This window comes from Mauremys mutica, chromosome 5 (genome assembly GCF_020497125.1).
Source record: "Mauremys mutica isolate MM-2020 ecotype Southern chromosome 5, ASM2049712v1, whole genome shotgun sequence".
NCBI classification, from domain to species: Eukaryota; Metazoa; Chordata; order Testudines; family Geoemydidae; genus Mauremys; species Mauremys mutica.
This window is the reverse complement of record NC_059076.1, coordinates 56,917,402-56,933,629: the sequence shown is the minus strand read 5'-3', so window position 1 is coordinate 56,933,629 and position 16,228 is coordinate 56,917,402. Positions and strand designations below refer to the sequence as shown.

The 16,228-nt window shown below is 40.3% G+C and overlaps 1 protein-coding gene across 1 annotated transcript in view; it reads left to right on the top strand.

Moving 5' to 3' along the window:
* The window catches only part of INPP4B (inositol polyphosphate-4-phosphatase type II B), a 516,678-nt gene extending 501,272 nt beyond the window's left edge, over positions 1-15,406 (top strand). Inside the window, exon 27 of the mRNA XM_045019298.1 lies at positions 9,358-15,406. Within this exon, the coding sequence (XP_044875233.1) occupies positions 9,358-9,490 (133 nt within the window). The 3' untranslated portion in view covers positions 9,491-15,406. The remainder of the gene's footprint in view (positions 1-9,357) is intronic.
* The last annotated feature ends 822 nt before the right edge of the window (positions 15,407-16,228 follow it).

Below are 16,228 nucleotides of genomic sequence, written 5' to 3'. Positions count from 1 at the left end.
GGGTTCAATACATATGGGTCCCTTCCCTACAATGTAATGCAAAACCAGCTCGAGCCCCCACCCAGTGACCTGGGAAAATCTTACACACACCCCTGGGTGCCTCAAGGAGGCAATACTTCCCCTCTCGCAAGCACAGAGTCTTGGTGTAGCAGAAAAGGTTTAATTACATGAGATAAACAACAAGCATTAAATTGGGAAAATACCTCAGCTAGAGTTCATAGATCAAACCGTGAGCAAAGACCCACCCAAGGAAATTGGGCTGTGTCCTTCTCTCTGGTCTCTTGAGTCCAGCAACTCCCAAATCGCCCACAGTCCCAAAAGTCCCACAATCCAAAAGTCTCTGTCCCGGGTCAGGCAGCCCCAGAGTTCGAGAGTCTACCTGCAGAGGTCCCCCTCCCCAGCCTGGGTAGAAAGGGGCACCTTACGTGGTTTGGGGCCAATTGCCCTGCCTCTTCATGGGGTTCTGCTTCCACTAGTCGTCCCCGCAACTGCTCAGCTTGCTCCGTGGGCTGCTCCACCCGTTCCACAGCTGCTCCACCCTACCAGCTGCTCTGGTCCACCAGCTGTCCTGTGATCCGCTCCAGCCGTCCTCGGAAACTGCTCGGCTCCACTCTGCCAGCTGCTCTGCTCCACAGTATAGCTTCAGGCTCCCCCACTAGTTAGCACAGTACTCAGTGCTCTCAGCTCAGCAATTCCAGCTCTTTAGTGATTTCAGCTCTTAGTGATTTCAACTCACAGTAGGGGAGCCCAGTGCCAGTGCACTACTGGTCCAAAGTGAGTTCAGCTCAGTAACTTGTATCTAGATTCTTAAGGGAATCAAAAATTAACTCTGACATTCCACAGTGGAGAGAGGCATAGGCAAAACTGGTGCCTCTGGCTCACACAAGGAGCCTGCACCACCAAGTACAGATACCTGTCCCCAGCCTTTCTCAATTCACTGGGTTTTGGAACCCATGTCCCTTGTCTAGCAAGTGCTATTTAGTTGATAATGAAACCCTTTATCATAAGACAGTTTTGTAGTTCCTCATTTACTTAATCAGGGTGACAACATTTTATTTCTCCTGCCCCAATAACAAAGAAATTTGGGATCCCACAGCTGTGAAAATAACCATCCCAGACTGCTGTGTGTTATGCTAAGTGGGGTGGGAGTGCTAATGCAAATACCTGACATTCTTTCCACACTCCCCACAATTTACCATCAGATGTCAGGGTAGAGCTCATCCTGACTCTGCTTACATAAGTGTAAGGCTTTGCTTCACTCAGCCAGTTACATCAGCAGAGGGGCCTGAAATCTGCATTGTAAGACGTTAGTTCTGCAATTGGCAACTTCATTAAAACAGCCTTAGGACACTAGGGCTATGTCTACACTACAGCCTATGTCCACAAAACTTATGTTGCTCAGGAGTGTGGATATCCCACTGCTCCCTGAGCGACATAAGTTACATTTGCATAAGTGCTCATGTGCACAGTGCTATGTTGGCAGAAGAGCATCTCCCGCTGACATAGCTTCTGCCATTCATGGAGGTTCTTTTCTTTTATGCCGACGGGAGACCTCTCTCACCAGACGCACTGCAGCGGCACAGCTGAACCACTGCACCACTGTAAATACAGACATGGCCTAGAGAGTTTACAGTGGCAGCATCACCACTATAAGCTCTGTATATAGCTGCTCTAAGCCAACAGGAGAGAGTTCTCCCATCAGCTTAACTACTCCAGCCCCCGCAAGAAGCGATAGCTGTGTTGCCGGGATAGGCTCTCCCTCTGACATAGCACTGTCCACATTGGCACTTATGTCACATGGGGAGGTGGTTTATTCACAGCCCTGAGTGACATAAATTATGCCAACATAAGCTGTAGGGTTGACATAGCTTCCATAGCATCTGTCTGAGAAAATAGCTGCCTGTGATAAAGTTTTTTGAAGTTAAAGGTATGTTTTGATACTCTTAATATGGTGCCAACTTATCTGATAGTGTATTTGGGCACTATCCTCCTGCCCACAGCTTTGAAAGTATATCTCCTATTGTGTCAGGTATTGAGCAGATTTATGAGATACCACTAATTCCTTGGAGTAGAAGTTCCAGAGCATCAGCAGTTCATAGTGGATACTGTGGGTTGAAGTGACTCCTGATATGAAGAGATTAACCATTGATCATGCTTTTCAGTATATCAAAGAATAAATGTACAGTGGGGCATTGTATCTTTTAAAAACAGAACAAATGGCTTTTATATTGTGACAAAGTTCCTCCTCTACCTTGGTGGGTCTTAGCGCTTATTGGCGGATTTGCTTGGCTCAGAGATTCACCATGTGGGTCAGGAAAGAGCCCAGAGACCTTCCCCTCTGGTAGAACCCACAGTCCAGGTCAATTCCTCCTGTGTTTGATCAGGAGTTGGGAGGTTTGGGGAGAACCCGGGCCTGCCCTCTACTCCATGTTCTAGCCCTGGGCCCTGTGGACTGTAGCTGTCTAGAGTGCCGCTGGTACAGCTGCGTGACAGCTACAACTCCTTGGGCAACTTCCCCATGGCCTCCTCCCAACACCTTCTTTAGCCTCACAACATGACCTTTCTCCTGGTGTCTGATAATGCTTGTACTCTTCAGTCTTCCAGCAATGTCTTCTCACTCTCAGCTCCTGGTGCCTCTTGCTCCCAGCTTCTCGCATGCACACTACAAACTGAAGTGAGGTCCTTTTTAACTCAGGTGCCCTGATTAGCCAGCCTGTCCTAATTGATTCTAGCAGTTTCTTCTTAATTGGCTCCAAGTGTCCTAATTAGCCTGTCTGCCTTAGTTAGTTTCAGCAAGTTCCTGCTTGTTCTGGAACTGCCCCTGTTACCTTACCCAGGGAAAAGGGATCTACTTAATCTGGGACTAACATATCTGCCTTTTAACACTCTCCTGTAGCCATCTGGCCTGACACTGTCACAATATATATTCCTGTTGATTCATGCACATAAATCCTATTGATGCTAATGGGAGCTATACAGACCTCGATAAAAGAACAGAACACTGCCACTGAGGCACAGAGCAAAAAACAGAGTAGAAAATACTAAATAAATAAAGAGGTCACATTCCTGGAATTATAAGATGCAAATCACTTCACCTACACCCACTTAAAATAAATTAAAAGAATGTGGTACTTTTACTGTAGGAGGTGTTTGTCCACTCTTGAGAATGAAGTTCTTCTACCATAGAAAAACTGAAGTGTAGGCAGTGCAAACTGACCCATCAGTGTACTTCAGCTCCGTTCCGGTTGGACCATTTCCAAGGAAAAACATACTCTAGTCTCTGTCTTCAGCCTTTCTGCTGAGATTGAAAAGTAGAGCCAGTTATGAAGATGGTGGTGAGATATCCAGGAGAGACTGGCTCAGATGTAAGTTTGGATGGAGAGAGATTGGTCAGAAGTAGGAATGTAGGTCTGTGATTCACTGGCATCAAGATGGTAATCGAAACCATCAGGTCACCAGCAGATGAAGTTGCCGAGAGATAGAGAGGAGGGAGTCAAGGAAGATGTGTGGGGTTCCCATGGAGATTATGCAAAGGGAAGAGAAATTAAAAGGCAACATGCTCCAAAAGAATGTAGAGTATGTTACAGCAAAGCAAAATGCATTGTGTCCTGCACAATAGAAATATATTGAAGTTACCATCCTGAAAACAGAAAGAGAGCTTGACATCAGGTTGGACAGATGCAGAATGTAGAATTCTCTATATAAATCTGAGTCACACCACAGGCTAAATCAGCATAACTCATTGTGTCAGCTTAATTCCTTAATAGTTTCTGTATAAATCTAGACTCAGATGTTTTCCCTTTCAGTATGTGCCATGCATAGGCACTTGAAAGCACCAGACCAAGAAAAGGAGGTAATTTAGGGCATTTCATACTGAAATGAGTAATTGCATTAAGGGCCCTGTCCTGCTCTCATTAAAGCCGATGGGAGTTTGGGCCTTTATCTTTTAAGGTTTAGAATAGTTTTGGGAATCCCTTTTACCCATTGCTAATGTATAGAGTTGAATGCCCAAAGGGAAGGGGAAATGGAGCATTTAATTATTTCTTTGGATTTTTCAAGCATAATTATTTTGTGACAAATTTGGCTATCCCCTTTGTGGTACCCAGCCATAATTTGAATCTTTGCCTCCCTTTAGTGCTGGGCTTAACACCTCTGTGAGTATTAGTCTCTCTAACAATTGTTTGATGCACTGTAGTTGTAGCTGTGTTGGTCCCAGGGTATAAGAGAGACGAGGTGGGTGAAAGCAGCAAAGAGTCCTGTGGCACCTTATAGACCAACAGATGTTTTGGAGCATGAGCTTTCGTGGGTGAATACCCACTTCGTCGGATGCATGTAGTGGAAATCTCCAGAGACAGGTATATATATGCAAGCAAGAAGCAGGCTAGAGGTAATGAGGTTAGTTCAATCAGGGAGGATGAGGCCCTCTTCTAGCAGCTGAGATGTGAAAACCAAGGGAGGAGAAACTGGTTTTCTAGTTGGCAAGCCATTCACAGTCTTTGTTTAATCCTGAGCTGATGGTGTCAAATTTGCAGATGAACTGAAGCTCAGCAGTTTCTCTTTGAAGTCTGGTCCTGAAGTTTTTTTGCTGCAGTATGGCCACCTTAAGATCTGCTATTGTGTGGCCAGGGAGGTTGAAGTGTTCTCCTACAGGTTTTTGTATATTGCCATTCCTAATATCTGATTTGTGTCCATTTATCCTTTTCCGTAGAGACTGTCCAGTTTCGCCGATGTACGTAGCAGAGGAGCATTGCTGGCATATGATGGTGTATATTACATTGGTGGACGTGCAGGTGAATGAACCGGTGATGGTGTGGCTGATCTGGTTAGGTCCTGTGATGGTGTTGCTGGTGTAGATATGTGAGCAGAGTTGGCATCGAGGTTTGTTGCATGGATTGGTTCCTCAGTTAGAGTTACTATGGTGCAGTGGGCAGTTACTGGTGAGAATATGCTTCAGGTTGGCAGGTTGTCTGTAGGCGAGGACTGGCCTGCCACCCAAGGCCTGTGAAAGTGTGGGATCATTGTCCAGGATGGGTTGTAGATCCCTGATGATGCGTTGGAGAGGTTTTAGCTGGGGACTGTATGTGATGGCCAGTGGAGTCCAGTTGGTTTCTTTCTTGGGTCTGTCTTGCAGTAGGAGGCTTCTGGGTACACGTCTGGCTCTGTTGAACTGTTTCCTTATTTCCTCGTGCGGGTATTGTAGTTTTGAGAATGCTTGGTGGAGATTTTGTAGGTGTTGGTCTCTGTCTGAGGGGTTAGAGCAGATGTGGTTGTACCTCAGTGCTTGGCTGTAGACAGTGGATCGTGTGGTGTGCCCGGGATGGAAGCTGGAGGCATGAAGGTAGGCATAGCGGTCGGTAAGTTTTTGGTATAGGGTGGTGTTAATATGACCATCACTTATTTGCACCGTGGTGTCTAGGAAGGTGGACCTCCCGTGTAGATTGGTCCAGGCTGAGGTTGATGGTGGGATGGAAGCTGTTGAAATCGTGGTGGAATTTTTCCAGAGTCTCCTTCCCATGGATCCAGATGATGAAGATGTCATCAATGTAGCATAGGTAGAGAAGGGGCGTGAGTGGACGAGAGCTGAGGAAGCGTTGTTCCAGGTCAGCCATAAAAATGTTGGCATATTGTGGGGCCATGCGAGTGCCCATAGCGGTGCCACTGATCTGGAGATATATATTGTCATGAAGTTTGAAATAGTTGTGTGTGAGGATAAAGGCACAGAGCTCAGCAACCAGTTGTACTGTGGCATCATCAGGGATACTGTTCCTGACAGCTTGTATTCCATCTGTGTGTGGGATGTTTGTGTAGAGAGCCTCTACATCCATGGTGGCTAGGATGGTGTTTTCTGGAAGGTCACCAATGCATTGTATAAAGTATCAGAGGGGTAGCCGTGTTAGTCTGGATCTGTAAAAGCAGCAAAGAGTCTTGTGGCACCTTATAGACTAACAGACGTTTTGGAGCATGAGCTTTCGTGGGTGAATACCCACTTTGTCGGATGCATGTGATGCATGCATCCGACGAAGTGGGTATTCACCCACGAAAGCTCATGCTCCAAAACGTCTATTAGTCTATAAGGTGCCACAAGACTCTTTGCTGCTAATGCATTGTAGTTTCCTCAGGAAATCAGTGGTGTCACGGAGATAGCTGGGAGTGCTGGTGGCATAGGGTCTGAGTAGAGAGTCCACATATCCAGACAGTCCTTCAGTGAGAGTGCCAATTCCCAAGATGATGAGGCGTCCAGGATTTCCGGGTTTGTGGATCTTGGGTAGTAGATAGAATAACCCTGGTCGGGGCTCGAAGGGTATGTTGATTTGTTCCGATGTTAGTGTAGGTGGGTGAAGTAATATCTTGTATTGGACCAGCTAATATATTACCTTACCCACCGTGTCTCTCTCTAATAAGGCAATAAGGAAACAGGGACTTGGCTTCGCTATCCATCTGCACAAGCCAGCTGCAAACAGGAGTGCATGCTGCACTTTTCTAAGGGATGGTGCAACAGCTGCAGTCTTTTCACTCCACTCAGTGTAGTGCCATAATGGTCTTGTATTTTCTTTTCAGTATCTTCTTTCATGATAAACGACATACTAGTGCAGGGGTAGGCAACCTATGGCATGTGTGCCGAAGGCAGCATGTGAGCTGATTTTCAGTGGCACTCACACTGCCCGGGTCCTGGCCACCGGTCTGGGGGGCTCTGCATTTTAATTTAATTTTAAATGAAGCCGCTTAAACATTTTAAAAACCTAATTTACTTTATATACAACGATAGTTTAGTTATATATTATAGACTTATAGAAAGAGCCCTTCTAGAAACGTTAAAATGTATTACCAGCACGCGAAACCTTAACTTAGAGTGAATAATGAAGACTCGGCACACCACTTTCAAAAGGTTGCCGACCCCTGTACTAGTGGCAGGTGTGGCAGAAAAATGCTCCAGTGCAATCTGACACATCTGGCTTTTCTTGACCATCTAGCCATTTCCCTTGAAACTGCTGTCAGAATAATTGTAATCTCTGGTGATAGCAAAAGAGCTAATTCCATTTATAACCGTATCAGTTATGCTTGTCCAAGGGAAAGCCCTTACCAGGAGTCTTGAGCACATGCAAATATAACTTTAATGAGGTTGAAGGGTTTAGCTAACGTGTCCGTATTACATATTCCACTTACATAGACGATATCTTGAATAGCTACCAACTTTACAACTGAAATGTTTAAAAGTCATTTGAAGGTATCCTTACTGCTCTAATACAAGGACAATACAACTTTTAAAGACTCAGAAGAACCTCACTGTTGTACAAATTAACCCACAGTTGATTTGACTGAACAAGGTACATTGTCCTTGACCTTTGAATTAAAGATATCAGTATTTATTTAGCTCATAAGGTTGAGTTAACAGTGCTGCTGAGTTAAATTTATTCCAATTATTTTTAAAGAGCCAAAAACATAAAAAATAATTTAATTGTTTCAAAAAGATCCCATGTACAAGAAGCAGATAGTGAAACTGGAGTGGACTAAAAAAATGTAAGCACCACTTTGCCTGGTGTCACATTGTGACATAGTGGTTTTGTTTTCCTTTCCTAAGCTATGCATTTATTCATTTATTTCACTGCATATCAATTCATGTGTTTGTCTTAGTCACAGTCCAGCTCATTTCATTTTTGTTATTAAGAGCCTCAAATCTGTGAATGCCACTTACACACTTTTAAAACTTTTAAAAAAATAATAGACAGCTAGTTAGCTAGTTCATTGTGCTTCCCGTTTGAGTGCAGAACAGAGTAAAATGTTTGGAATTATTTAGCATAAATCCGCCAAATCAGTTGGCCATGTTTAGTGTCTCTTTGTTGTCAGAATACCTAAGTATTGGCTTTCTTTGCTATTTAAATGCTATTCTATTTGTTCCTAACTTCCCCTGTTTAACAGCAGACAAACCCAGGGAGCACTGAATGAGTCGGATGATCCTGAGACAGGCTGTCTAACTGATAACAAGCCAACTTCTCGTCACTTCTATCCTGTCGCCTTGCTGCTTGTCAGCTCACACTTGCTGGTTGTGTGGCTTATCTTAAGTCTTGCTTTACTATTAGCCAAATATCAATAAACTTCACTTGTGTTCCTTTCTTTTCTACAAACAGTAACAAACTAACTTAAAAATAAAAGAATTATGCTGTAATATTTCTACACTTTCAGACCCACAGGATTTGTCTATAGGATACAAATGTCTAAACTGTATAGTGCTTTCATTTATTTTTTCTGAAATCTAAGACGTATACTATGCATTAAGTGAGTTAATTTCCTCTTTTTGTTCATGGCAAAGTTTTCCCACTTTAACTAGCTCAAAGAAAGATCATATATATATATTAGTGTCTCTATATCGGACAAATTACAGGATCCTGAAAGCTTGAACCCCACCCCCTGGTTTCCAAACTCCTATTCAGTCTATCAATTAAAAAGGTCAAAAGTGATTTTGCACAATACAAACTAACCCTGAGCCAAGAGTAATGGATGGGACAGTTTGTTGGATTAATTTTCATTGTGCTACTTTCATTGTTGTTTATTCGCTGATGGAATCTTTCGTTTTGTTTAACAAATAGGTTATGTTACTACATTGCTTCAACTAACCTTTTCTGTCAAGTAACTAATGGAGGTAGAATGAGTTCTGTTTTGTAATTAAATTAACCTGTTTGTAACTGTTGCTTTGGTTGCGTTTGCTGCTTTTGCTTTCAAGACACTTTTATATTCTTTTTAACTAAGTCTTGTTTGTGTCTTGATGCACCACTTTGGCACTTGTGACTTTTGTACTGTATGTGAACAAGCATCCTTCCTTTGTAAAGAAGAGAGTTGGGTTAGGCTGTTTGGAAAGCCATTTTATCTTTTTTTCATTGCAAAGCTAAACATACTGAAATAAACTAGATATGAAAATTTCCTTTACAAATCTATAGGGCCAGACTTAATGAAATGCCTTACTCCTAGAACCTGCATATTTAGGGCTACATGTAGACTTTAACATGTACAGTAAAAAGTATGAAGGAATATGGTGAAGGATTTGAAAGGCAAGTATACTTCTAAAGTTAGCATGAAAATGTAAAATTAAATAAATTATTTAAAAAAATTTACTAAACTTTAATTAAACCTTAAGGGCAAATATAAAATTCTCATCATCTATTTCTGAGGGCAATAACTGTATTGGGGCTGGCCTTGGATTTAATTTTGTAAGATGTATCATCACTTGTGGAAAAACAAAAATGTAGAGTTGAACCTTTTGTTATTTTTACTTCAACTGTTGCTGAAACTCTGCAATGAAGAAATAAAACATATTTATTTATTCTGTGTTTCATGAAGTTGTACTTTTTCCCCTTTCACCAGAGAAGGATGCCGTATAGAGAATGTACTGAAGAATATCAAATGCAGAAAGTATGCATTCAACATGATACAGCTGATGGCTTTCCCAAAGTACTACAGACCACCAGAGGGGACATATGGAAAAGCTGATACCTAAGTTTTTATAATGTAATAAGAAACACACATCTGTGCTAATTAGATCATATAAAAATTGCTCTTTGTGTGTCATGAATTGGGAGTGTGTAACAAAAGTAGGAGTTATCTTGGTCAGCTATCAGTGGATCTGTTTTAAATTAAAATAACTGTAGTCCGTTATTATGAAAGAAAACCTCAATTATTGTCTGATTAATACTTGAGTGGTCTCAAAACCAAGTATATACAGCCCTCACTGCTAGGCTGTAATTTAACCAGATTCTGTAAAGTAGTGGAGTTGGGCCTCATAAGTAGCTTGATGGAAGACCAAAAAGGAAAATGCAGATTGCTGTAGGAACTGATGTTAGTGAGTCCATAGGGGGGCACTGTGAGTCTGTACTGGTGCTGTACCTGAGTACTGTGTGTGAAGTGGCACCATCCTGCTGGAGGTGATGTCTTCTGCGTCAGGCGTAAAACAGAGATCCTGGTCCCTTGTGGTCAAAGACCACCTTGCATTCTTTGCAAGGCATGTTAATCTCGGTCTGCTGGCCAAATTTAAATTTGGTAATTACATTCTGCTTCTCTATAGAAGCTTGGTAATTGCAGATTGTAATTTGAAGTTTGGTAATTACATAATGTAATTTTAGTAACTACGGATTGTAATTTGTAATTGCATTCTGCCTCTCTGCAGTTTCGGTTGGATGTATTATTCTTGGCATTCTGTGCTAGAGTCAAATCCTACTCATTTTATTTATTTGTTAGTCTCAGTAGAGTCAGAGGGATTACTAGCATGAGTAAAGTGACCCACATTTGCCCCTTAGACTTTACTGAGTGTTTCTGTGCTTCATTTTGGTGCTGGGTGATATGATTCCTATGTATTAGAGGCAACATAGCTCTTTAGGATGGAATTACTTACATGTACAGTTTTGTTAATTTTTATACAGCACAAAGCCCAACATAAGCATAATAATAAGGGTAAGTACTCCTTAATCTGCTACGTTGTGGCTAGTTCGCTGATTTTCTATCACATGTATAATGCAATATGTAGGCAAAGGATACTCTTCAGCCTTAAGTATGAATTTTAGTGCTTTTGCCAGCTTGTGTCACTCCTAAATTTATCTTCTAGACATCACAGGGTTTTTAATCACATCTGTTAATTACATTCCGCTCCAACCAAAAACAAAACAAAACACAAAATCGCTCAATGATGACTGACCTTTGTATAGCACCTTCACTTTGCAGATAAAATATTTAGGGCAGGAAGATAAGAATTTTATCCAAGTAAAATGCCATTGGAAATTTAAGATACCGTAGACAAAGTGTAATTACCAAAATCAGAGTTTGGCCAAGACAGCGTGGTTAACACACCCACCCCTGCTGGTATAGAATTCACAGAAGTACTGGGGCATAATGAACTATAAAATTCCCCTTTCAATCCATTGGATACATTGTGTAAATGTGTTTTGTACTAATAAAATATATATTTAAGCCTGTAATCCTGAAAACATGCACATGTAATGAGGAAAATGAGCAGTCGTATGAGTAAAATTTCCACGTGTTCCTAAATGTTTGAAAGATCAGGCCTTGGAACAATTATTAAACATATGGGGTGAAATCCTGGCCCCAACTCCCATTGACTTCAGTGGGGCCAGGATTTCCCCCATGCTATAAACGTACTCAGTGAATTTGGAACAGCTTGTTCAAAGCAGGTAATACTGACATTTAAATAATATTTTGGTACTTTTATGATTTACTCATACGTATGATTTCTTTGGCACTGTCTTGGTTGATCATTGGATATGTATTTAGAATTTTCTTTTATTATATATTAAATACCCAGTAGACCACAAAGAGCCTTTTGCAGTTGTCACAGCATCTTCCATAAATACACTACGGAGATAAAATCAGACAGATGTGAACTGAAGGGCTTGCATTCCTTTCAATACTATATAATTTACTAACGGAGACAGCCTTTGCATTCTAACTTATAAATCTGTATTTGTATATGGATTTTTAACCATTACAGAACTGAGCCATATAAAGTCTTAATTTGGATTTATTGAACCAAAGTCTTCGTAGGAATGCTACAATCTATCCTGTCAGTCTAGCTGCCACATTTGCTGTGATCTCAACATTCTTTTAGTTATGTTTACAGTTTAAAAAAAGTTACTGAATATATACATTAGGGGCTTGAGCCTGCATTTCTCATGCATCTCCGTAAAACAATCCTATAGAATTTACTGGAGAATATAAGCTTTTTATAGTATTTTTAAACCAATCTGCAAATTTCTATGGCAGGGGTATTATTCTCTGTTAAATTCTGTAGGTTTTTGAGTAATTTTCCTACAATCCCACTGTCTTTATCCATATTAAATTCTATAGAAAGGGAAAGGAATATTTCAAGATCTTTGTCTCTAGATTTTAAATCATAATGTTGTGACATTTTAAAAATATTTTGGCTCTGAATTACTACTGCACTCTGAACATATTGTGTTTAATTATGTCATTTTAAACAATGAAGCTATATGAGTCATGCAAACAAGGGCTTAAATTGCTGTAATAAACATTATTTTACATACTTTTTAACCTTGAAAATCACCCACAATTGTTGTTTTTAAATTACCAGTTTGTTTACCCAAATATTTTTAAAAACCACACAATACTCTGCAGTGAAACAGAACTGGGCACAATAGTGTTTGGGTGTTTAAAAAAAATATTGTTGGTTTTTTAGGCAAAGCAGAAGCTTTACATGCCAAGTTTTTGATTGGAACAAATACACCTCTACCTCGATATAACGCTGTCCTCGGGAGCCAAAAAATCTTACTGTGTTATAGGTGAAACCGCGTTATATCGAACTTGCTTTGATCCACCAGAGTGCGCAGCCCCGCCCCTCCAGAGCACTGCTTTACTGCGTTATATCCGAATTCGTGTTATATCGGGTCGCGTTATATTGGGGTAGAGGTGTATTTACAGATTCAAAGACCCACAGAAAACATGCTGGCACAGCTTCAAGTGTATAAGCATACACATTGCTACTTCAATGCTGAAAAACCCTTTTCTGTTGAAATATTTCCGCTGACTTAGATTTCACAGGGTAGATCCTGAGCTGTTGTGAATTGTTACAAGCTCATTGACCGCACTGGGTCTATGACAATTTACAAAAGCTGAGGATCTGTCTCCAAAACTGAGTTGTTAGCTAATCATGGATGCAAAACTAAATATTCTTCAACCTGGATTTTTATGAATACAAATAATCCTTTGCTGCTGTTACCAACTACAACATACCAATTCAGGATGGAGGGCCTTCCCAAAGCCCTGCACACCACTTGAAGGATTAACAGAGGGCTCCAAATGCATATTGGAGGAGTAATTCTGAGCAAATTGATTTTCATGAGCAAACTGTACCATTTGCTAATGTATTATTGAAGAGAACTGGCTTCTCTTAATGGCAGACTCACTATAATGTTCAGACTTTGCACTGTAAAAACTTTTGTAAGGATTGAAAGCTTCTATTTTGAGAGCCAGTCTTTCAAGGGATAGAAAGCAGCCATGTTTGAAGTGTATCTGGCATTTAAGGCCAAATTCTGCTTGCCTTACTCATGTGAATAGTCCCACTGAAGTCACTGGTACTATTTGCTTAAATAAGATCAGCAGGATTTGACTCAGTGAAACTTGAGAAAAAGTGCTACCCACATTAAATGTTTGCATAGTGCACTGTTATCTACTTGTGTAATTTTTGTACTATAGGTTAGCATGGAAGTAGCAAACCAGCTGAAATTGTAAGAAAAGGGGAAAGCTAAATGCAACCTTAATGTAATATTTTCTCAGTGATATCTGTAAAACTTCTGTTCTTCAATATATGCATAGGTCTGACGTATTGTCATACAGGCAGGTCTTTTCTTCTGTGTTCTTTCGGGGAGTTTGGTAAGAATATACTTTTAATATTTATTGCTTATAGTTTAGCTTTTATGAAATGATTAGAATATAGAGAACATTTGTAATTCCATTGTCTCATTATGTCTATATGATGCTGTGTGCATTGATGAAAAATTAGCACTACGTGTACTGTAATGAACCAGCAAGATAAAGAGCAGGCTGAAGCCAACAAAAGCAGCATCAGTAAAAGTTCTTTGCACTATGAACTTTAATGTCTGGATTTTAGGCTTCAATTGTAAGCAGGAGGCAATAAAATATATATATTTTGGGCCCTCTTTAAATCCATACAAATCAATCCAAACCAAAATTGTTATTTAAAGCAAATTAAAGCCTGGCTGGCAATATTCTAAATCACCACTGATGTTTTAGGTGCCTGGCTGCAAAGAAATGCAGAACGTAATGTGTTTACATTTGTTAGCATATAGTGTGACTCTTATTATACTTCGGGAAATAAGTTGATTTTTATTTTCAGTTTTAAGAGATGGTTTGAAAAATTCTGTGATCAGTTCTTTCAAAGTGGTGAACATATTAAACATCATAAGGTGTAATTGTTAAAGATTACACTGAAAAAATTCAGCATAAAAAAGTTACTTGGTTGAGGCAATTTTAGAATTATTTCGCATCAGGTGACTCTGCTATGAACTTAAACCCATTAGTTTCTATATTTATGCTTTTTTGCCATAAAGAGAGAACATGTTGTATTGGCAGTGACATCAGATATGAATTGCATCTTGCCTTTTGTTACTTTGTAATTTTAAAAAAGATCTATGCATTCAAGCAGATGTTTCCAATTGCAGAAAAAAGAAGCTTTAAATTATTATTGTTTAAAAGGGAAAAATCAAATGGATCTGGAAGATCAAATATTTTTAAAATTATCACAAAATTGCTTCCTCATATACAAGAGAAATGGTTTTCCAGTAGCCTAGAGTATTGATTGGTATTCTGTTTTTCTTTAATCATATAACACAGAGATTCTGAAGCTGGGGGTTGTGACCCCTCAGAGGGATCACAAGATTATTACATAGGGGGTCGTGAGCTGTCAGCCTCCACCCCCAGACCTGCTTCACCTCCAGCATATATAATAACGTTAAATATAAAGAAGTGTTTTTAATTCAGAAGGCGGGTCACATTCAGAGGCTTGCTGTGTGAAAGGGGTAACTAATACAAAAGTTTGAAAACCACTGATTAACACATCAACTGTTATTTGCTTTGTGATGCTAGACAACGCAGCATATGCTCTAAAACGTTTGTAAATTCTAAAATATCTTTATTTTTTTCCTTTTGCCAAACACAATCGTCTGAATAAGTAATGTAGCAAATTAAAAGGAGGCTATAGTATATTACCAAAAATCCAAGACTGAAAAATTGCATTCACCCACACAAGCTTGGGACTCAGGACCTTAAAAAACCCCTATTTGTGAAATCACATACCCAAATTCCAAAAAGCACATACAGAAAACACCAGAAGTGTGTGAGGGAAGAATGGTGACGGGGCAAGCTAATGCAGTGAGTGGGGGGCTTGTTTGTTTTTTTGGGAGGTGGGGGGGTGACAGTGCAGCTCAGATTGCCTTCCCTTAGCGTGAGTGAGTATTAGCATCTGGGTGGTGGTGTTTGTAATTTTTCTACTTTGCATGCATATAGTTTTACCTTATGTGCTTTAAAATTAGATGAAGAACAGCCTGACTTTCAAATTTTTGTGAAAGTTAATTGTATAATCACAGGTTACTATGGTACTTGTTTTCCTTTTGTGTAGCTATTCTTATGTAATTGTAATGGACAAATCCTGCTCTCTTTAGTCAAAGTGACTACTTGTACAAGCAAGACTAACAGGCTTTAGCCCACAATGTGTATTTATTCAGAGAAACTGAAGCATAGGTAGGCTACCCCAGCTCCTCCTATCTTTGTACTTCAGGAACTACCATTTTTGTTTGGTTGCTGTATGTAAGCCATATCCATTGTACACTGTGTGTATATTTTTATTTAAATAAATGTGAGTTTTATTTTTTATGTTTGACTTTTTTGTGTTTGATATTCATTTTTCATTTTCATGAAAATAACAGATCCTGTAAGGTGCTGAATGCCTCCTAAGCGGGTTTTAGCTCCCATAGGTGTCAATGGGGGCTGAGAGTGCTGAGTTCTTTCCAAGATCAGGCTCTGAGAGAGTATGTAGGGTGACCAAATGTCCCGATAAAATCGAGACTGTCCCGATATTGAGCAGTTTGTCCCACGTCATGACCGAAACACGGTCAGAACGCCATTTGTCCCAACATTTTGTTTAACTCACGGTGGCCAGTTTTTATTTATTTGTTGTTGTTTTTCTGCTTAGGTGACGGTGAGAGGCAGGGGGAGCGCCTTTTTAATTGTTACACTCACCTGGCACGTCCGTGTCTTCAGCGGCAGGTCCTTCAGTCGCTAACGGTCTTCGGTGGCATTTCGGCGACGGGTACTTCTTTCTTTGGCAGCAAGATTTATTACCCGCCACCGAAATGCCACTGAAGACCCGGACGCGGTGAGTATAACAATTGAAAAGGCGCTCCCCCTGCGGCGGTCCCGATATTTTGAAGTTATCATCTGGTCACCCTAAGAGCTTGTAGCATCCAAGGATGTCCAGGATATAGTAGTAATAACACCAATGACAATGGATTAATATTTCTTACCTATCCCCAGATTTACCACAGTTTTCACTCAAGAATAAGGTAGATTTTGTATTTGCTAATCATAATTAATAAAAAGATCTGTATCACTGCTGACCTGTAGGGGAATTATTCTATGTGATAGACATGGAATGAACTTCCTTTCACAATAAGGAACCCCAAAAATTCAAACA